General features: G+C 43.6%; 2 protein-coding genes and 1 long non-coding RNA gene across 8 annotated transcripts; 1 reads left to right on the top strand and 2 right to left on the bottom strand.

Annotated features, from left to right (window-relative positions):
• Window positions 1-1,126: 1,126 nt before the first annotated feature.
• On the top strand, window positions 1,127-11,600 carry LOC143172329 (DNA polymerase iota-like). Of its 3 annotated transcripts, none has more exons than XM_076361625.1 (10): window positions 1,127-1,266; window positions 2,343-2,468; window positions 3,197-3,361; window positions 4,171-4,323; window positions 5,333-5,569; window positions 6,268-6,446; window positions 6,717-6,808; window positions 8,296-8,429; window positions 9,339-9,541; window positions 10,651-11,600. In XM_076361625.1, the coding sequence occupies exons 1-10, from the start codon at window positions 1,158-1,160 to the stop codon at window positions 11,473-11,475; spliced, it is 2,223 nt and encodes a 740-aa protein (XP_076217740.1). In that variant the 5' UTR covers window positions 1,127-1,157; the 3' UTR covers window positions 11,476-11,600. The 3 variants fall into 3 exon arrangements, with proteins under 3 accessions (XP_076217740.1, XP_076217741.1, XP_076217742.1); XM_076361627.1 differs by lacking the exon at window positions 1,127-1,266 and adding an exon at window positions 1,620-1,715; XM_076361626.1 differs by lacking the exon at window positions 4,171-4,323.
• LOC143172331 (uncharacterized) lies at window positions 3,165-9,489 on the bottom strand. The gene is made up of 2 exons (XR_012997330.1): window positions 9,427-9,489; window positions 3,165-4,453 (listed from the first exon to the last, which is right to left on the bottom strand). It is a non-coding gene; the product is annotated as an uncharacterized LOC143172331 (long non-coding RNA).
• Window positions 11,344-20,386, bottom strand: LOC143172330 (stAR-related lipid transfer protein 6-like). Of its 4 annotated transcripts, XM_076361629.1 has the most exons (8): window positions 20,335-20,386; window positions 18,960-19,053; window positions 18,760-18,809; window positions 15,543-15,669; window positions 14,284-14,401; window positions 13,096-13,189; window positions 12,616-12,771; window positions 11,344-11,392 (listed from the first exon to the last, which is right to left on the bottom strand). In XM_076361629.1, exons 2-7 carry the CDS (start codon window positions 19,047-19,049, stop codon window positions 12,618-12,620), a joined length of 633 nt encoding a protein of 210 aa, XP_076217744.1. In that variant the 5' UTR covers window positions 19,050-19,053; window positions 20,335-20,386; the 3' UTR covers window positions 11,344-11,392; window positions 12,616-12,617. The 4 variants fall into 4 exon arrangements, with proteins under 4 accessions (XP_076217744.1, XP_076217743.1, XP_076217745.1 ...); XM_076361628.1 differs by lacking the exon at window positions 11,344-11,392 and having other exon boundaries at window positions 12,074-12,771; XM_076361630.1 differs by lacking the exons at window positions 11,344-11,392; window positions 20,335-20,386 and adding an exon at window positions 20,210-20,269 and having other exon boundaries at window positions 12,074-12,771.
• Window positions 20,387-20,542: the final 156 nt, after the last annotated feature.

Genomic DNA, 20,542 nt, shown 5'->3' with positions numbered 1-20,542 from the left:
GCGGCCGCGGCGCGCTGCTCGGCGCCAGGAGCGCGGGCTGCGCGCGCAGCCGGCGGAGCGCTCGCCCGGCGCCCGCTTCCGCGGCCGAGCCCCGGAATCCGTGTCAGCGGCCCTCCGAGCGGGGCGCGGCGCGGCCTAGAGGGGCCAGAGCGGCCAACCCCCGCCGACCATAGAGAGCGCCGTAGGCGGGACAGAGCGGCCGCGGCGGTGCCGGCGCCGGCAGGGGCACGGGCTGCCGGCGCCGGCATCTTGGGGCGCCCGAGGACGTCCTGCGAGAGGGAGACGCACCGGGAGGGCTCGGGCTCTCCGGCGGCGGAGGCTGGAGGAACCTCAGGGCGGAACCGCGCCGGCAGGGGCTGGGGCAGGAGGAAACCGTCCGTCACGTCCCGCTCGTCCCCCGGCTGCGAGGGAGAGCGATGCTCGGCGGCCGTTGGGGCTGGTTTCGGGACGCGCTGCGGCGTTGGAGCCCGCCAGGACGGGGACGCCAACAAACCCGCTCTACCGTAAACCCCAGTTCTCCCGTTTTCTCCTCCGAAGCGTCCATGAGCAAAACACTTCCCCGGATCCCCCGCGTTCAGTTTATTCGTGCCCGCTACGCCCCAACCACCGCGACGCCTCCCCCTTGCCGGGCTGACCGCCCTCGGCGGTCCCGGCCCGGGGGCCGCTGCCCTCCGGCTCGCTCCCGGGACCGGCGGGCTCTGCCGAGCTCGGGGCGGTTCCCCGCAGCACGACGCCGACTTCGCACCACGAACTCCCCGTCGGACACCCGGCAGCCCCCTGACGGAGCCACCGCTTCTCGGCGGCCCCGCCGCCGCAGCGCAAAGCCCGCATCGCACAACCGAAGGGCTGCGTCCCCACGCCTCTCCTCAGCGGGTCCCCGTGCCCCCGCTCCCCCGGCCCCGCGCCCTGCTCGGAGCCGGCCGCGCTCCCGCGGGGTCCCTGGGGGCCCCGGGGCCGGGCTCGGCGGCCTCGCAGCCCGCAGGCGTCCGGCGGAGGCCCCGGCCCTCACCCGCCGCCCCCGCCGCGGCGCTAGGACCTGCGCGGCGCGGCCGTCGGGCCGCCTCCTCCGCGGGGCGGGGGCAGCGCGAAGGGAGCTGCGGGAGCGCGGCCGTTCCCGCCGGCGGCGGCGGTCGCGGGGAGCGGCTCTGCGGCGGCGGATGAGTCAGCCCTGGGGCGGCATGGAGCCCTTCCCGCCGCCCACGGAGGAGGACGAGGAGGACTGGCTTCGCCCGCAGCCGGGCGGCGGGGCCGCTCCGCCCGCCCCGTGTGAGCGCGGGCCGCGGGCGGCGGGGCGGGGCGGGGCGGGGAGCAATGGCGCCGGCTGCTGAGGGGAGCGGCGTCAGCCGGAGCCCGCGTCCCGCGAGCGGCTCCCTGGCGGGTGGCCGCAGACTCGCGCGGGGCCGAGCGCGGCCCGCTCCGCGCTGAAGCGCGGCGTTCTTCCGCGGGCGGGGGCTCCGCGGCTCGGGCACACTCGTGGGGCGAGGGAGGCGGGGTCGCCCCCCGGGATGAAAAGGCAGGAGCTGCCGGGGGGGGGGCGTCCGAGTCCGAGCCGCGTCCCTGCCGTCCGGGGAAAACGACTGCGAGGTCCCTGTGGGAGCCGTGAGGAGGGGAGAGCCTCTCCTCAGCAGCCGCAACCCCGCCTTTTTCTTTTTTAATTTATTTCTGTGATCCTGCTGGTGACCGCTTTGCTTCTCCGCTTAGAACAAGAGACCTCGGTAGGCATTAAAAACACACGCCCCCCCCCCGCCCCCAAAGAGCATAGAGAAATAGGCCGGGGTTTCATTTGGACTGTATCAACCTATTGGGGTTCTTTTCAGCTTGGAGAAATAAAAGCTTTTTTTTTTTTTTCTTTCCCCCCCTTAATTTTCCTTTGCCTTTTTTTAACTTGGCGGGCTTGTTTTCATAGCAGCGTTTGCCGTTTGTTGGATGGTGATTTGCCATCTTCACTGGCCGCCCCGGGAAAGGCAGATATCTGATAGACCTATCTTAGTGGAGTTAAAGACAGATTATTTTACAGAAATATATTAAAAAGAAGTTTCAGCGTTCCACTGTGAAAGGATATTGTATCAGTAAAGCGATGTTCTAAAATGGTTCGGTGAAAAACAAATACCACTGGCCCTCCGAAAACGGGAGTGTTTGGTAGCAACCCGAGTTACTATGGGTGACTTACGCTCATACGTAATCCTAGAATTAACGCAGCGCTAGAATTAGTATAAAACTTGTAAATTTTATATTCTTCTTGTAATATCTGCTTATTAGTATGAATTAATTAAACAAAAATTGTTACAATGACATGTAAGGTGGCAAGTAATTTTTAACCTGTTCATTTACTTTCCTTGCAGCAGGCCACAGCAAGCCTGTATCGGCAAGACGCGCCGCGTGCAGAGCGATTGTGCACGTTGACTTGGACTGCTTTTATGCACAAGTAGAAATGATCCGTAATCCTGAATTAAGAGACAAGCCTTTAGGTACGAGTTACCTTGCTGTTAATTTGGGGATTATGTGTATTCAGGCAGAAGAAACTAAGGACGTGAATAAAGCAAGGACATGCCTGTGTGGTGAGAGACAGGCAGTCGCAGCGGAGCTGTAGCCACATCCAGCGTGAGCAAGGTGCAGTCTAGCCTCCACGTAGCTGTGACTACAAGATTAATAAACCCTCCTGAGCGCAAGCAAGTACAGGCACTTGCCGACGTGTCTGAGCAGTTCTGGGGATTGAAGCTGGTTTGTAACGTACATGGGCATAGAGAGGGCTGAGCGCCACGGGTGAGCCCGAGCCTTTTGACACGGTCATGCTTAATGCATGCTTTCTCCCGTCCAGAAGTTAAGAATGAATGCGAGGCAGGCAGTGGCGCCTACGACCAGTGGAGAAAGCACATCGTAAAATGACTGTTACGTAAAAAGCACTTTCACGGGTAAGATTGGCTGAAAAGGCCCAAAATTAAGAGCGGTATTACAATGGGGAAAAAATACCTGTAAGGTTTTAAAATGTTCTTACTGTCCAGTAACCTAAAGCAAGAGATCTGTCCTTCTCATAGTCTTGTAAAACAAGACTGTTGTGCTGGTTTGCTTGTTCTGTGACGTTGCGTTCTGATCAAAGCATATGCTTTGCCGTCTTTGCAGTACATGAAAGTACTGTGGTCTTCCGTGAAGTACCGAGACACCTGAACTTTAAAACACATTTAACCTTTATTTTTAGGCGTGCAACAGAAATACATCGTAGTTACCTGTAACTATGAAGCCAGAAAACGTGGAGTTAAGAAAATGATGTCTGTCAAGGATGCTAAAGAGAAGTGTCCTCAACTGATACTGGTTAATGGAGAAGATCTAACTCCATACAGGGAAATGTCATACAAGGTCACAGGTACAAAATTAACAATTTTTCAGCAGAGGGCAAACACTTTCTGTTAAATTCTGCGTGCACGCGCACACATGTGCAATAGCAGACGACATTTTCCTGCTCTAAAAGTTCTTACTAGAATGAGCCTCATGCCATGGCGGTAATGCTTACAGTCGTACGATGTCAGTATTTCATAAAATAAGCTGTTAGACTTGGTGGCAGTCTGGGTCAGGCACTATACACGTGTCATACTGACGTTATGTGGGATCCGTGTGCTATGTTAGGATTATGCCCATGTAGTCCTTCAGGAACAATTTTTCTAATTAAATACTGACCGCAGTAACGTACGTCCAAATGTGAAGCAATGGAGGACAGAATGCTGAAGCCTTCAAGTGGGTGAACTTCTCCGGTATCTCTTAATTAAATGATATGCCAGCATTGTCACTGATTACTGCTGTTATCATTAGCAGTGTTAGCAGGTGAAATAGTAATAACTTAAAAGTGAAAGCCCACCTAGCTGGGAAACAGATTTCCTTAGGAGAAAGTACTGCAGGGGTTGAGAACTATGATTTCAAAAAGAAATGAGGAAAGAAAGAAGAGATTTGGGGAGAAGAAAAGCAGCTGACAGAGGCAGTTGTGGGATGAAGAAATATTCCTCCTCTTCACCTTTGCTAAAGTAGGTGCCTCATTATTTTATCTGGAAGAGAACACAGTTTCTCTTCATGCAAGCATCCTGCTTGAGTCCGTGGGAAGTCAGCTGTGGATTGATGCAGACGTGAAAACCTCACAGTATTAGTTGTGTGCATGTGATCCTTGGGTACCTTTCCTCCTAGAGCTGTTGGGGGAATTTTGTTCGCTGGTGGAGAGGCTTGGGTTCGATGAAAATTTTGTGGATATCACAGAGATTGTAGAGAAAAGACTAAACGAGCTACAGCAAAGTGGATGTTCCAGAGTCTGTGTCTCTGGCCACGTGTACAACAACCAAGGTGAGTTAAACATTCTTCATGTTGAAAAATATGGTGAACGTTTGTGAAGTTCAGTACAAAGTATCTGTCTGCTTCTAAGTGTTGTCCAGAGCTGAACAGTTGGAAACTTGGATTGCTCTGTGCTTGGTTTCTGTATTTGAGAGCACATGTATCGCAAATGTTAATCAGCGTTCCCATTAGACTGTACAAAAAATAAATCTCTGTGGTAGGTAAGCACGTACAATGATTTGGGAGAACAGATTTTCATTGTCTTTTTTTCTTTAAAGTAGTTTTACTGTAGTAAGACATAGAATTTTGTTTCAGCTTGAATGTTGTTGTCAATTGGCAAAACGGAGTGAGTTTTTTAACGAATAAAAAACAAAAAACAGTAAATTTTTGCTACAGCCACTAAGTAGGTCAGGAATAGACTTGCTGAGACCCAAGTAGCTAATTGAGCTGCTTCACACATTGTCAGACGTGAATGCAATAGCTATGCCATGATACTCATTTCACGCACTAGGAAGGAAAGCAGTTGGTTTTTTCTTGGACTTTGAGCTATTGCAGTGGCTTTGATTATGGTTTGGAGAGGAGGGAAATGCCTGAACCGTCCTTTTCCTCATTTGGCATTTGCATGTGAGTAATAAAGGCTTAGCTGCAAGGCAAGCCCTCTAAATGAAAGATTTGTAAGTCTCTACTTTGGTTACATTGGTACAAGAATCTGTGATGTTTAACGCTTTTCTTTAACGTCTCTTAATAGATTGTATTTTGTATTTAAAATACTCCCTAAACGTTATGCTTCCTGGACAGTATGCCCCTGGTTTTGGACAGCAGCAGTCTCCCTTTTACCAGGGTTTTTGGGAGATAAGAGTGAGGTTAAACTTGGATACAGAAGCCACGGCAATACCACTTGACCCCTGAGACCATACTTCCTTGTACTGCTGTAATGCAATGTAAAAAATACCTAAATCTAGAGAATTAGCTAACTAGGTGGCTGTTTACATACTGAACACCGCCTTCTTTTTCTTTGCAGCTATCAATTTGCATGATACAACGCATGTAAGACTAGTTATTGGATCTCAGATTGCAGAAGAGTTCAGGGAAGCCATACATGCGAGACTGGGCCTCACAGGCTGTGCAGGAGTGGCCTCTAACAAATTACTGTCTAAACTCGTATCTGGGACCTTTAAACCAAATCAGCAAACAGTTCTTCTGCCTGAAAGCTCTCAAGATCTAATACGCAGCCTTGATCACATCCAGAAAGTGCCTGGTAAGTATGGTGCTCTGAGCATAGATGGAGAACATACTGACAACTCTTAAGATGATAAGAAAAAATACTGAAAAAATGATAGCTGAAATAATTTTAAAATCTAGTTCTCACAAGCAGGCAGCAGGGTGCGCAGGTGTGTGTTTAGGGTGCTTTTGTTTTTTTTTTTAATAAGCTGTTTGAGTTTTGCTTAGCAGAAGGAATGAAAGGACTTTGGTTTTCTTAATTTTCAGTTGTGACATAAATGCCTTGCAGCACTTCACAAGATACCTTCAAAAATACTAAAATCTCAGTTTATTTTTATCGAAGCCCAAACATTGTGGTTGATACTAGGTTTTAAATACAAACTTTTTTAAACTTGCTGATTGGAAACCTACTGAGGGTTATTAAAACAGTCTATTGGAGCCCGATAGAATACTCTGAGGAGGTACTTTTCCTGCTTATTCTACACTGACGCTGTGCTGTGGGCCAGGAAGCATTGATGTGGGCTACAGACCCAGGCAGACTTTTGCTGTGTCCCGGTATGGCTTTTCTAATGGCAGATTCTGAAACTCGAATGGAAACTCACCAAAAATGTTGCTGAAAAGCCTGCATTGCAGTAGTGAAAATAATTGTCAGTACTACACAGGTGGGCACTATTTATATGTATGTATATACCTACTTTCACTTTTCTGTGTATTTTTAATACACGATTTATTTAGGCATTGGCTACAAAACTGCCAAACGTCTTGAAACGCTGGGTGTTAGGAACGTGTGTGATCTCCAAGCGTTTCCGTCTGCTGTGTTAGAGAAGGAACTAGGTGTTTCTATTGCGCAGCGTATCCAAAAACTCAGCTACGGAGAAGATGACTCCCCTGTGATGCCATCAGGCCCTCCTCAGGTACAAGTATTGTTCTGAAGTACTTTATAAAGAGCAAAAAAATCGCTTTTAGTTTTACACAGCTTTGCTGGACTAACCAAAATGATGCATTTTTGTATGTATTCTCTAGTACAACTCAAATTAATGGATAATTCTCCTGAAATTCAGTTGAGCTCTGAGTGTCAAAGATATCTTGGTGGTGTTAATTCTACACACTTAACTGTGATACTTTTTTCCTCTTCAGAATGTTGAAGTAAATATAAAATTGAAAGGACTAATGGGTTTTTTTAGTCCTTTAGTGATGAAGATTCCTTTAAAAAATGTTCATCAGAAGTGGAAGTTAAAGAGAAAATTGAAGAACTGCTTCCTAACCTACTAGACAGGTGACTGTCTTCAGTAGCTCTTTTTGATGACCGAATTTGTGACCTGAAGGGACTAGGCACGTATGTTAGGTTTGTCTCACTCTACGCTTCTTCTCTCAGCAAAACGCCATGTATAGGGACAGCACCTGCCTCTCCAACTTCCCCTCTGGTCTTTTTTTCTCAATTCATGCATTGTCCTGCTGTATTGCCCCACTTTCGTCTTGCCCCCAGGCTGGCTGCCAGCCCTTCCATTCCTGTGCAGCCTCTCTGATAAAGCATTTGCTGATCCTCCTCTGTTGCCTTGGTTTTGCATCGCAGTATTTAGTGCACCTTCACTAATCTCTGTGAAGGACCCAAGGTTTTGTTTCTCTTTCCGTAAGTGACTTTCTCTACTTCCAGACCCTTGGTTATCACCATTTATGCTTGTCTCCTATTCCACAGCTGCTTCTTCTGTTGGTTTGAAAGAACATTTTCATTTCTTCCTCCTTCCCTTGCCCTGTGAATCCAGGCAGCACCCAAACCCAAGATAGTTGACAAAAACACCAGCATAGCAGGAGGATGCATTTACTCATGTCTTGACTACTGTGACTTTCCTATCCTCCCTTTCTATCCTGTGACTCTCTATGTAAAAGAAATTAATAAAAAGGAGTAATATTCTAGCAGCACTGAACTGTGTTTCCTGTGCTGTCATGCTTCAACTTCTTCTGATTTTTGAAACCCTCTTTGTGTCAGTCCTGAATAGCCTTTGTGTCCCCCATTAGTTCTTGATTTTTATTTTTTTTCCTCTAAGTATTTTCATATTCTCTGCATGCTTCTCTAAGCCTCAAAATAATCTACAGGTCTTAAAGGTTTTCTGTCCCCACATCTATGCAAGTCTCACAAGATATATCCATTTTAGTTATATTAACATTGTGGGCAAGCAGTCTTTTATCTGCATCTCGGACATTGCTTGGTAATCACAAAATTTGAAGCGAGGCTGTTTGTCCTATCTTATTTACAACATGGAGAATTGAGATTTTTTTTTTTGGAGGGAAAATACCCCCCCATGCCTTTTGGAGGGGGAAAGAAGCAATTACATCCTTTTGTTTCTTACCCTTCATCCAAAAGCCAGCTGCCAAAGTGGGGATGTCTCCTTGAAAAGCAAAAAGAAGAGCTAAAAGCTGAGGATTATACAGGGTATAACTGCAAAGACTGTACTGCTTTCAGTGTATTAAATACTGAAATGTGGCAGTACTGCAGACTGGCCCACTTAATTTTCACATTCACTTCAGTTGAATACTCTTGGAGACAGTATTCACATTGTATTGAACTTCTAACTTACGGGTAACTCAGGGAACCAGCTAGGACCCAAAGTTCCCCGTATAATCAGTGGAGTAAAGCCAGCAGTTGAGAGAGATCTGTAATGCTTAATTTGACTTTGTAACCTAGGTGCTGTGACAGTTTCTAGAGACCCTCTGAAAAATACTCGTAGTAATGCCTATTGCTTTGTGTGCATTAATGCTCCATAGAGTGTACACAGATGGAAGACAACCCCACACAGTAAGATTGACCATACGCCGGTTCTCCTCAACCAATAAATGGTTTAATCGGGAAAGTCGTCAGTGTCCTATTCCACCTCATCTCATTCAGAAATTTGGAAAAGGTAAACTTAAAATCTTTGAAAGTATCAACTTTGTGCTGCTACCACCTAACTTCTCTGTAAAATTCCGTTCCTTACATTCACAATAATATTCCATACATTTAATATTTGGAAACTTTTCCAGTACTTGTAATGGATGTATCTTGATGAGATATGCTAAAAACATATAGAACTGGGATAACTTCTATGTTACTACCATGCTTTAACCTACTCCGGCTGGATTCCTGGAAGTAAATTTCTTGGTGGGCTGGGAAAGGGCGACTGGGGGCTGCTTCCCGGATTAATAATCCGCTTTTCTCTGTTAGGGATTTGAATTATGTTCTCAGTTTTATTATGTAATAAAATGTCTTTTTGATGTACCTCTGAAAATCAGTAACATAACGGCTCTCATCCTTCTCAGACTTAAGCTTTCCAACCGGCAATTGCAATTCATTTGACACTTCATCCAGATTGAGGTGGGGAAATAAATCTGAATCTCTGCTGTGTCAGCACAGAGAATCACCTTTCCCTGACTTCAGTTCCTGAATCACTTCTCACAGTCCTAGAGAAGCTATTGAAAGTCTGTGTAGCTTCTTACTTCAAAATTGCTACTGGACTTCTACATTGGAGGAGACTAACAATTACTGTCAGCTCATACAATATGTCATGCAAACTCCAATGAACCACGTTGTTATCGATGTTGGGATAATGTTATACACCTACGTGGCCCTGTAAAGGCCCTTTTTGGTAGAATTAGATCATTTTTCATGTCTATTCAGCTTGGCTTGTATTCTGTAATTCTTAACGACTATATTGACAGATTATTTTGGAAGCCTTTAGCAGTGTTTGCCTTTGTACTTTGCTATTTAAATCAATGTTAGTCAGTTACTCTTGATTATATACATTGCTTTTTTCCAACCTTTCTTCTTTTAGAAAGCAGCAACGTTATATCCCCATTGGTTGATATACTAATTAAACTCTTTCGAAAGATGATAGATGTAGATCTACCATTTCATCTTACCCTTTTGGGTGTCTGCTTCTCCAACCTCAAAGATCTTCCTAACAGCACGAAAGGATCAATTGGTTTCTATCTAAAGCAGATGTCACCACCATCAGGCTCTGGTAAACGTGTCCGGGTAAGCTAGAAGATACTGAAAACTATCTGCAGATAAGAAAGCTTCGAGATATTTCTGTCTTTATTATATAGATTTAAACCTTAACTGCTCTGGAATTTTTAGGATCGTTAAGTTTTATTCACCTGGTAAAAATGAAGATTTATTTGGAGTCTTCTGAGCAGGTGTTACTTGTTTGCTTTTTTTCATTAGACAGACTGCTTAAAAGAGATTTAATACTGTCTTAAATGGGACAGCCAGCTATGTTATCAAGCCCCTTAACTTGGGCAGAGGGGAAGAATCCAGACTAATGTCTTCTAGAAAAAATAATTGCTGAATTTGGCTGTTCATTCCATTAAGATCTGCCCTTTATTTAGCATTTGTGAAACAACAGGCCACTTACTCAGATACTGTCATACTGAAGGATCTTTTACCTTGGACTAAAATCTCCTTAAAGTTGCTTATAATTTACCTTGTTGCTTTTATGAAGATACTTTCACAGTGATTATTTACCTTCCTATGCATTCTCAAGTCTCCCCATTCAGGCTAGAAATTAATCAAAGATTCAATTCTGTATTTGCTACTAGCACTAGCTTCTGATCTAGTGAGCTTCTCATTCCTGCTTGGAATTGAACAAATCTCCTACTTCCCAATCACGTATGCTAGACAGCGTAGGAGCTGTCTGTGGAAAAGCTGCTAAGTATTTCCACAAGATGCTTTCAGTACTTAATACAAAAACTTAGTAACTTCAAAATTATGTTGTGTAATGAATGCACTGTTTCTATCTTGACACAGCAATTTTGTACATTGATAAACTTGTCTGTTTCTCAACTGCTCAGGAATATGAGGGATTAACATCATACCGTGTATTCTAAAGCTCCACAGAGTTTTAAAGCAATAAAATGTAACTTCAAGGTATTTGCTACTTTAAAATAAGAAAAGGATTCCTACGTGCATGTACTTTTTAAGGTCTATGTTTGAAAATAAGATTTAAAAACACACTACCAATCATAAGGAAAAAAATTACTGTGTTAAGGAATAATTTGAAGAACTTGCTGTTAGTAAAATAGTGCTTGGTAACTAGTAGATTACACAGAACATACTTATGCTTTTACATACATTTTTTGCCACAGGAAGTGGAAGATGTCTCACAAGGTGAGGGAAGTGCTTCTCGGAACCAGAACTGCAACAGAACTGGAACTACAAAAGCTAGGAAGCTTTCAGAGGAAAAGAAAAGCAATGTAAAAAAAGCAGGAGTTCTTGACTTCCCATTTCATTTGTCTCCTGGTGATATCGACCAGGAAGTCTTCAGAGAACTTCCAGAAGATATTCAAAAAGAAATTATTTCTGAAAAAACAGAAGCGATCCCTACTGAGAATGTTTCGGGTCAGCCGTCGGTATGTTTTGCAGAAGAGGTACACAGCACTTCCCCAAATTCTAAGGGACTGAACAGTGATACGCACTCTGCAGGGTGCAGTATACATCTCCCGTCAGCTCATGAATCTGCAGCTATTCTGGCACACAGCTCCAGGGCCAGTTGTTCTTCTGAGTGTCCCAGAAGTGCACTGACAAGCAGCAGTATGGCAGAACAACCTACTGACTCGCTGAACTTCAGAGGGAGAGAGCTGTCATCTCTGGAAGCTGGAGCCAGCCAAACCGTTTTGCATGTCCCTGTCTTGGATAAAGATAAGCAGGCCTTTGAAACACCTTCTGAGGATAAAACTTATAGTAGGCAAGTGGGAATTGTATTTCCTCCTGATGTTGACACAAAGACTTTTTACGAACTACCTGCAGATGTGCAAGAAGAACTACTAGCTGAATGGAAGAACCAGGAACCCGTGTCCAAGACTTCTATGGATAAACCCCCTGAAAAGCCTAAAACAAGTAAAGGAAGAAGGAATACAGCACCATGTTTATCACAGTCTAACAATTTGCTAAGGTATTTTAAACCACAGTGAAACACTTTTCATAAGAGACACTATAAGAATCAGCACTTGAAGGCACTTTAGTTACGAGAAGTTTGCTATAAATTGTAAAGATGTGAATATTAAAAATATATTTTGACAACTTTTGACATAAAAACTGCTGGTGACTTGTCTGTCTTATTTTTCCTTCTTATAAACTGACAGTTATCTGATGAATCTAGGTGTCCTAAAAATACTATAGTATGCAAATGTCTTTTAGTATTCACTATTAATACCTTAACATGCTGACTGGGGGGGAAGGAGTTTTTACTTTAATTTTTACATATACTATGTATGCAGTTAGTTGTTTCTAACAACTTGGGAGGGGATTGAGCAGAGAACATGAAAGCAATTTTCACACTGTTCTTTAATTTGCATCACTGTTTGTGATTTGTAATGGAAATTGCTATTCACATGGCTATCACTATTTCCTGCAGTTAACCTGTAACTTGAGGTACCAGAAATACTAACGGGTAATGGGAAACATTACTTCCAAATGAATCATACCACCAGCTTATTCCTGGAAATTAGTCAGCGTATAAAAATTGTTTAGGTTTGGTGCTCAGGATTCAGCAAGTGACAGACAACTCTGTGCATAAAGAGCAGCTTTTAATGAGTTGCTATATACAAATTCACCAGGCTTTTCTTCAAATATTTAATTCCAAAACAGTGAAATCGTTGCTAATTACACTTGCACACTTACAGTTAATAAATGTGTTTAAAGTCTCTAGTACACAAGATGTTTGCTTGTTTCAGTCAAGAGTACATAATTGAGGTAAAAATTTATCGAAGTGTGTTTAAAGCTATAGCAAAATATTTGACTACTGTATTTTAACATTGCTATAATTTATATCACCGGATTCTCGTGTGTGTGTGTATATTCTCTGCATATAAAGTGCAAAAATATTACAAAACATCACCTGATTACATTGAAAGCAACATCCTGTACTTTGAGGGCACTTCAGTGTAAATTCTTGCATCATTCCGAAGAACAGAGAAAACCAGCATTCACCATTTTAACAGTTAAGCTTTATACATTTCCACATAAACCGCAATTAAACTTCATCATCTACTTTAAAAATGAATCCAAGTAAAAGATGCATGTGACTTAAGCGCTTATTATTTTCCACTTACATTTAATTATGGTCTTTCAAGCCTTTCAGTCCAGCTCTTGTTTCTGTGATTAAGTTTATGAGAGTAGTAGGTAATGCTGTCTCCACTACAGAACCTGGGAGCATTCCTCCTAGTTCTGGCTGAATAAATACAACTAGCTTAGAATGCTCTGGATTCCTGCGATGAAAGGAGCAAAATCCTTCAGTTAACACTTGTTACTCTTGCTATGAAACTTACTGAGATGTAGAAATGTTTACAATTTATAGTTCATCTCTGTTGAAATTACTAATACGAAAAGTGGAGGATGTAGAAGAGTTTCAATTGTTTCAAAAGATAGTCTGAGTCACAAAACTGATCTGCACAAAACTCTCTCAGAACAAAACTGTCTAAAGAAAATAAAAAAAAAAAAAAAGCTGTGTGCTTCAGTAAATTTTAAGCTTTCTATAGAGAAGACAACTCAGTAACCAAAGATGCTAATATAAGGGGGCTTTAAATACTTACTCAGGCAAAGGTGAACACACGTATCCACAGGGATTGTTATAGCCTCGGACACAAGAGGGAGTTGGAGGGCAGCTGGAGTATTCCACACTGACCGCTAGAAGTCACCAGACACACAAAGCAAAATCAAATTAATTATGTTTATATATGGCAATCATACAACTCAAAAAAAGCTTTTAAAAACAAGAAACTGCTCCAGCTACTACGGGGTAGTACAAGATCTCACAATACGGTCACTGATGTGTTCAGCAATTCCATTCTGTACACAAAACACCTAAAGGACATTACAGAGTTGTGCAAGTAATTCAATACATGTAGAAGTTTCTATAGATGTTTGGGCAGGTACACCCGAAAGTACTATCCTTGAGATGTGATTACACATACCTAAGTGTTGAGGTGTGGCTTAGTTCTGGACAGAGAAGTCAGTTTGTCAGCAGATGTCATTAGTTAGTAAACGCAATTACAGAGAAGATGAGGAAACTGCTGCACACATGCACCGTAGTAGTTAGGAGGGGTTGTTTTGTTTAGTTCTTCATTACTTTTGCGTAATATAAGTATTGTAAGACTATGGCTTGGAAAAAACTGATGGGTCAGTGAAGTTCCAAGCTGAAAAATGTTGTTTTCTGCCATGTACGAAGATCCGCACAAAGGAAACAGATTAGCACAGAAATGAAGCAGCAGTGAGATATTTTCCTGGCTGGCCATATAGTTGTAATATTAATCATTTTACATTTTGTGTAAGTTTACAGAGCCAAACTCAGAATCAAATATGGAGCAAATTAGCAAGTTCACTCTGAGAATAGCATATTAGGCCAGTAGCATTTGGTCAGGAAGCCATCTAAGTACAGAAACGTGTTATTAAATAAACACTGAATTTATATAGCAAAATAATAAATTCCAGCTTCCTCATGCTACTACATTTTTTTCAAGTTTTCAAATAGAGGCATAATAGGAGACTAAACAAAGAACACAGTATTTCCGCTGAAGATCAATTTTGATAGTTTCAGAATTAAAAAAAACAGCTTTGTTCTGGGGATAAACAGGAGGGGACTGTTAGCATCAGTAAGACCACACACGGAGCAAGGTACTCTATAGCACAATTAGCCGGCAGAACTTCTACAGCCATTCCCCGTAGGATTTCCCGAATGCAGCCAAAATATGAAAACATGCAGGGAGTTACATGCAACTTACAGTTAGTTGTAAGGATATCACCAGGATATGGTTTAACATGCAGCAGGTCAACAAAGTCTCTTGATGAAATCAGTCCCATACCATAACTGTGTGTTACACTGTGGTATATACCAGTGTCCTACGAGTAAGTAAAAGTAATTTTTTTTGAATCAATACGTAAGAAGCTAAGCTTTATTTAATTGGCAAAGCAGCATTACATGTTGAATAATGAGAGTGTGGCAAAAATGGATTCCTATTTTTAGCATAAGATGACAGTTCTCTTATCGAGTTAGGGCTGAACCAACATGAGAGCCGTGAAAGGGATCTTCCAGTAAAACAGGGTAGGGATTCGCTGCCATTCCCTGTGGCCTAGATTTGAGGCAGGAATATAGTTTCTGTGTGGAAAAACTCAAAACGTGCACATGTAGTATCCACGTTCAGCGGAGCTAGAATGCCTGTTTGCATTAAAATACACATGCAACCTAGCACATTGTGTTCTAGGACAAAGATGTATAACCTGTTAAACTAAATCACTTCCCAAAAAAGCAAAGAAGGTATGGTTGGATGTACCACTACATCGTAACATCTGACCAATTCTAGCAAACCCAGGCAGGGGAAAGTGAGAGAGGTACAGGGAAGACAAAAAGGGGAGGATTCCCCCCCCCCAGTTCAGAGAGTACTTTTCATACACTTGAGTCATTCATGTATGTGTAATACATCCTGAGACCGCTCTCCATCGTACACAGGGCCATCTCTCTAAAGCGGTTAGATCAAAGCCGGCTAACACAGGACTGATACTCTTTCACAGGAATTCCGAGTTCTGGGTTTCCAGAATGCCTGAGACAAAGCCCCAGGCAACTGGAGTTCAGAACATACAGTACTTCACAGCACTAGTACAGCAGCAATTCAATCTCCATGCTGCCCTTGACTTTGGTGATTTTTTTAATTTGTGTAAACCACGCTCACTGTGAGAGGGGAGCCTTCCCTACATTCTGTTGTGATTGTGTCTCACCCTACTCTTGATGGAGACTTCTGTTGTTTCCCACGGACTCAATTCTTGGCATGCTTGAGGACGTTTATTTCACAATAAATATTTAGCTCGTAAAGGGAGGGACACATTTCATATCCATTTCACACAAGCAGCGGGTTTAGAAGTTTTTACCGGCCCAGAACGTATATCACATTGAGAGCTTCCTTCATCCCAGTAGAGGTCTTTCTAGTCACCATAATTCATGCAGAAAGAGCTAAAATAAAATCTTTATATTAAATTATCATATTACCTGGTCAATCCTTTCTAACAGCTTGTAAGATTGTAATGCTTTGTCCCATTTGTTTCGATATTCAGGAAGATACATAAAAGGAATAATTTTACTAGGGACTTCCTTAATTATCCCTTCTCCACGGTATCTAGATTGTGTAAAAAAACCAGATATTGAATTCACATTTATGAATTGGAAAAATAAGTTACACAATAATAAGCGTCTAGCAGTTGGGGATGCCAGGCTATAATGAGGTAACGCACACGAATGTGATTGCACTTGATGGATTGATTAAAATCCAAGTAATAATAAAAATTATTATTCTGTAACTGATTTTTGAGACCATTACATTCTTGACACCATATATTTTACATTAATTATTTGTGAGCTATTAGATAGGAACCTGCTAATTTAAATATATGCAATTCATCTATTAATTTCTTTTGTCTATATAGAGACTTTCAATCCATTTTGACACTGATTGCAAATCTTCTATTTATGAACTAGTACATTCTGGCACTTCTCCAGCTTTTGTTCGTAATCTTCTGAGTTGTTCAAGGGAAAGTTCACAGAGGGGAAGAGGGGCATCTCACAAGGAAATAGGAAACTCCTGTAATCCTGGGAACTGCTCACCAATACTGACAGTTCTCACACCCAGTTCCTGGAGAAACTGTGAATCACTACGGTAAGCACTCACAGACAGCAATTAAATGCAAAGGTGAAGGATGCTGCATGACAACAGATGAGTGCAAAGGACACTATGCTTGCAAACAGTTTAAGAAACATGAAATCAGATTTACAGATCCTGATGACGCATGATTGTAAGTCAGAAAGAGCAAAGATAGCCAAGCTCAAACCCAAACAGAGGCCCTGTAAAATCATGGGTCTGCTTCTTCACTCTGCCGCAACTGTTGTCACCACTTACTGCCTCGGTGGAGCGAGCGCAGTGTGGGCGTATATGACTACTCCAGAAACTCGCTTCTCCACTAACTACAGCAGGTCCGATGGTGATGGAAAACATTTTAATGCCTACTCAAAAACAGCAAACGTAAGCTGTGGCAGGACCAGTTAAAACCAGCACATTAATATTTGGATACACCCTTTATTTCCATAACTCCCATGAACTTATGTTTACCAATCTCCTAAGCAGCTCTCGCCTGCATCCTGTAATATCTTCTCTCCTAAACTCAGTGCGAGTTGTTAATCAGGAGGACTTCTTCTAGGCAAGGCTTCTGAAAGACACAGTTGCTAGAATAAAAGAAAGGGCACACTTGTGAAAAAATCTCTATTTCCAGTTCTTACAGTGGATTATTGAGAACACTGGAAAAAGAGGAAGTAAGCCTGGTAAAGACCGCTTGGATCACCAAATCTAGTCTCGCTGTCTTACACAAACTGAAATACTTAACCTCATTGTCTTTCTTGAGTTTAGGTGACATAATTCCAAACGAAATCGTATTCAGCCTTGAACAATCACCTAAACGCTGCCCTGAACTCTGCTGAAAAATATTTTACCTGCCTGAAGCAAGGATCTCTTTTGCTTTTCACTACCAGATCCCAATACTGATTTCTTTTAGCGAGTGCAGCAAACTGCTAATACTCCTGCCAATTAAAAAAGAATCTGGCATTTGTGATACATGGTTAATAAATATTCAATATCAAACTGAAAATGGGAAGAGCTATACTTTTGCTTCTAGAAACAGCTAGTATTCCTTCACAAAAGACACGCTAGGGACCAGTACTGCTTGTTAATGTGACAAAGATTTGTACAAAAATAAATGAATGAAAGATTCTGGCTCGCTGTACCAAATGGCAGAAAGCATGATGATGCTTCTCCTAACTGCAAAGGACTTGCTATGTACGGATCTGAGTACAACTGAAAACGGCTTCGTGCCTGATTGAGACTATAGCATATCTTTTTTCCACCACAGAAAAAAAGTCAGGCACATTCTTATGAATTCTATGCAACTAGACTCTCACTCCTTCACATCCACCTGTACTCAAGTAAGATCTGAAATACAATAATAATGCCACATACAAAGTATGCAAATTCTTATTAAGATAACAGTACTTTTAACATATTCTAATGAAATATTACAGCTATTTTCCATTGTAATACTATAGAGTAATTCTTCTGTAATACCTGTGATATAGCATTGTCTTCTGTAATTAATACCTTCTTTGCTCAAACCTTCAGAAATAATTAGAAAACCAAGCAAGACTTTCGGATTTAGAATACCACTAATCACAAACATCTCATCATATTGAGAACAAAAAAGAATCAGATTTTCCTCTACTGCCTAGCTGTCTAGACTGGCATTTAATATAATTTAATACCCATTAGGCATTTTAATTAAAAAAAAAAAAAAAAAAGAGAGAGGGGCTAAGGACATCTTGCAAGTGTCCTCTTTTCTGCTGCTTTTGCACACTTCTCTTTAGTGAGATTTTTTTTCTTTCCTCTGGTTTAATGAGCTGAATCAGCTTGGTAAACAATCAGCTGAGTGCCACAGCCACCATAAATGAGAAGCAGGATTGCAGAGCCAGGAGAGGGGTAGGAAAGAGGAGAGGAGGAATGTAAAGAGTAGAGCCAACTCTATCAGTGACAGCAAGCTGTGAGATCAGCTTAGTCTGCCTTCCCTAACTCCACCCTTTGGGCCAAATCTAGCTGCTTAACAGCAGCACAGAATTCATCGCTCAAGAGGAGGAAGGACAGATGAAGTTGCTGCTCCAGAGATTATGTGACCTTCTTACTCTCAGTACAGTTAATTCAGTTTTGGGTGCCAGAAAGGAAAAGGTACAAAGGACAGATAAGGTAGAGCGAGAGCGTAAGCATGTCTGCGTGTGCGAGTATCAGTCATTTCACAAGTATGAAGGGGTGACAAGTGAAGCCCAGCTGGTAAGATGTAATGGCTTAAATAGAATATTCCACCAGGAAGAGCCACTGACTTCAGGCCAAAACTGTGACTCCATATCTACTTATTCCATATTAGTAAGTGTTATATAGTATTTAATTTTCAAAGCACATTTGAAAATTGCTTGGGAAATCCATCTCTTGTGTTCCAGCCCTACTGCTGACCCAGTGTAACTACAGCGCAAAATGTTCTTTACAGCTAACAAAACTAAACTTAACACTTTCATGAAGGACAGAACATGGTTAACTTTTCCATTTCAATCTTGGGTGTCACTGCTCAAAAAAGATGTCGTTACTCATTACAATGACAAACAAAATGTAAATACTTACATATTTCCTGCATACTCTTTTGAAGGCTTTGAAGAAACTGTAACATTTTTCTCAAAGTAGAAAAAGGAAAAATAAAAACTTAGCAGTTGATAAAGAGTTGTCAACTAATTTCTAAAGGAAAACAGTTTTAAACACTTTTTGCAACAAAATGTATTTAATAAAAATAACTTTATAAACAATATTATCTAACATTTTCTTACTGAAACTTTTATCACTCTCCATCCTGAAGTATCTTGACTGTATGATAAAATTTTTTCTGAAACTTCATCCGTAATTTTCTTATAGTCCATTTATCTATAAAGATTTAAAAGCAATTTGCTAGTATACGATAAAAGCATTCCTTAAAGAGCAAAAAACATAGGGCTCGTTCCTGTATTCTTTCCACATGCTTTAGTATATGTTAACTGAGTATTTCTATCAAATGAACTTTTTATTCATCATATTAAATTTCAGAAAAAGACGGTCTTTATTTAAACAAAATTCTGTAATTGACTTCCAGTCTGGACTACTGAGAAGTAGCTGTTGGTGCGGATCTTGAGAATGAATTACAGCATCTAGTGAGACACACCGTTCACTCCATATTAAATCCATCTTTACTCCACATTAGAACTTCCCCTCTTTACACAGTTTATCACCTGAGAGTCTGATTCTGCAATGATTTGCTGAAGTCATTAGATTAGTAGCCATCTTGTGTAGTTAAAACACGAGGCTCAAACAATTGAAGAGAGAATTTTCTTACACCAGAGCTTTATGCAACTGTCATTACAGGCTGCGCTACTGTGGAAACCCTTTGGCAAGCGAGAGGCCTGGCTCTAGCAATAGCGCAGCAGCAAGGCTGCAGAAGCCACCCTTAGTGAGCCGCCCTCCGCTCAGCCCTTTCCAGCCCAACCCAGCCCTCCCCAACGCTGTTATCTCCCGTGTGCTGGAGCTCCCCGCCTCTCCACCCCTTCTGCCCCCAACACGTGCAGTATCGCTCAGGGAGCTCTTTCTGACAAGAATATCAGCTGTGCTTCTCAGGCCGATAGCGCTGAACACTCCCGGACCAGTCTCTCACACAACCTTAACTTCATACCTAAACCTTTAAGGGGCTGTCCCGTGTAACGGGTTGCACAGACTTTTCCAGAGCCACCTCAGTGACATCCTGTGGAATTTAGCCAGGTGTTCGGCTTGTGCCCCCTAAGGAGGGGCGCCCGCCGAGGGCTAGGGCGGAGCGCATCGCACACCCTCAGCCGGGCACGAATTCGCGGCGCCTCCGGCGGGGTGGTGGGCTGGGCCGGCCGGGCCCACCAGCACACGCAGCCCCCGCACCCAGCTCGGGGAGCGCTGACAGGCGAAGCCGAGCGATGAAAACGCGGCGGAGCCGAAGGCCTGGCCGACGAGACCCCCATCCTCCGCGGAGGCGGCCCTGAGGCGCGGCGCCCACCCCCGCGAGGGGCGGCGCACAACCCACCCGGCAGTCCCCCTCCTCGCTCCCCCGCGGCGACGGCCGCCCGAGCAAAGCGGCGGGCGGGCTGCCCCACCAGCGGGGGCTCAGGGCGGGAGGAAGAGGAGGCGACAGCGGCGGCTCGCACTCACCTCAGCGGCACGGCACAGAACGGAGAGACTTGCACGCGGCCCAACCCCACCCCACCCCGCCCCGCCCCGCCCCGCCTCGCCTCACCGCGCCTTCCCGCCCCACCGGCGCGGGGCATGCCGGGAGATGTAGTCCCGGCTAGCGCGGCGCCGGCCGGCCGGCCGGCTTCGACTACAGCTCCCGCAGGGCCGCGCGGCCGCCCCTGCGCCT

This window comes from Aptenodytes patagonicus, chromosome Z (genome assembly GCF_965638725.1).
Source record: "Aptenodytes patagonicus chromosome Z, bAptPat1.pri.cur, whole genome shotgun sequence".
Taxonomy (NCBI): Eukaryota; Metazoa; Chordata; class Aves; order Sphenisciformes; family Spheniscidae; genus Aptenodytes; species Aptenodytes patagonicus.
The sequence above is the reverse complement of the archived record's forward strand: the minus strand, read 5'-3'. Positions and strand labels throughout refer to the sequence as shown.

Coding starts and splice junctions, on each gene's coding strand:
- LOC143172329 (XM_076361625.1), top strand. CDS start 1,158: ATGAGTCAGCCCTGGGGCGGCATGGAGCCCTTCCCGCCGCCCACGGAG. Junction 2,469..3,196: donor ATTAAGAGACAAGCCTTTAG/GTACGAGTTACC, acceptor CTTTATTTTTAG/GCGTGCAACAGAAATACATC. Junction 6,447..6,716: donor TGCCATCAGGCCCTCCTCAG/GTACAAGTATTG, acceptor GGGTTTTTTTAG/TCCTTTAGTGATGAAGATTC.
- LOC143172330 (XM_076361629.1), bottom strand. CDS start 19,049: ATGGACTATAAGAAAATTACGGATGAAGTTTCAGAAAAAATTTTATCA. Junction 15,670..18,759: donor AAAGAGTATGCAGGAAATAT/GTAAGTATTTAC, acceptor TACACAATCTAG/ATACCGTGGAGAAGGGATAA. Junction 13,190..14,283: donor TGATATCCTTACAACTAACT/GTAAGTTGCATG, acceptor GGTGACTTCTAG/CGGTCAGTGTGGAATACTCC.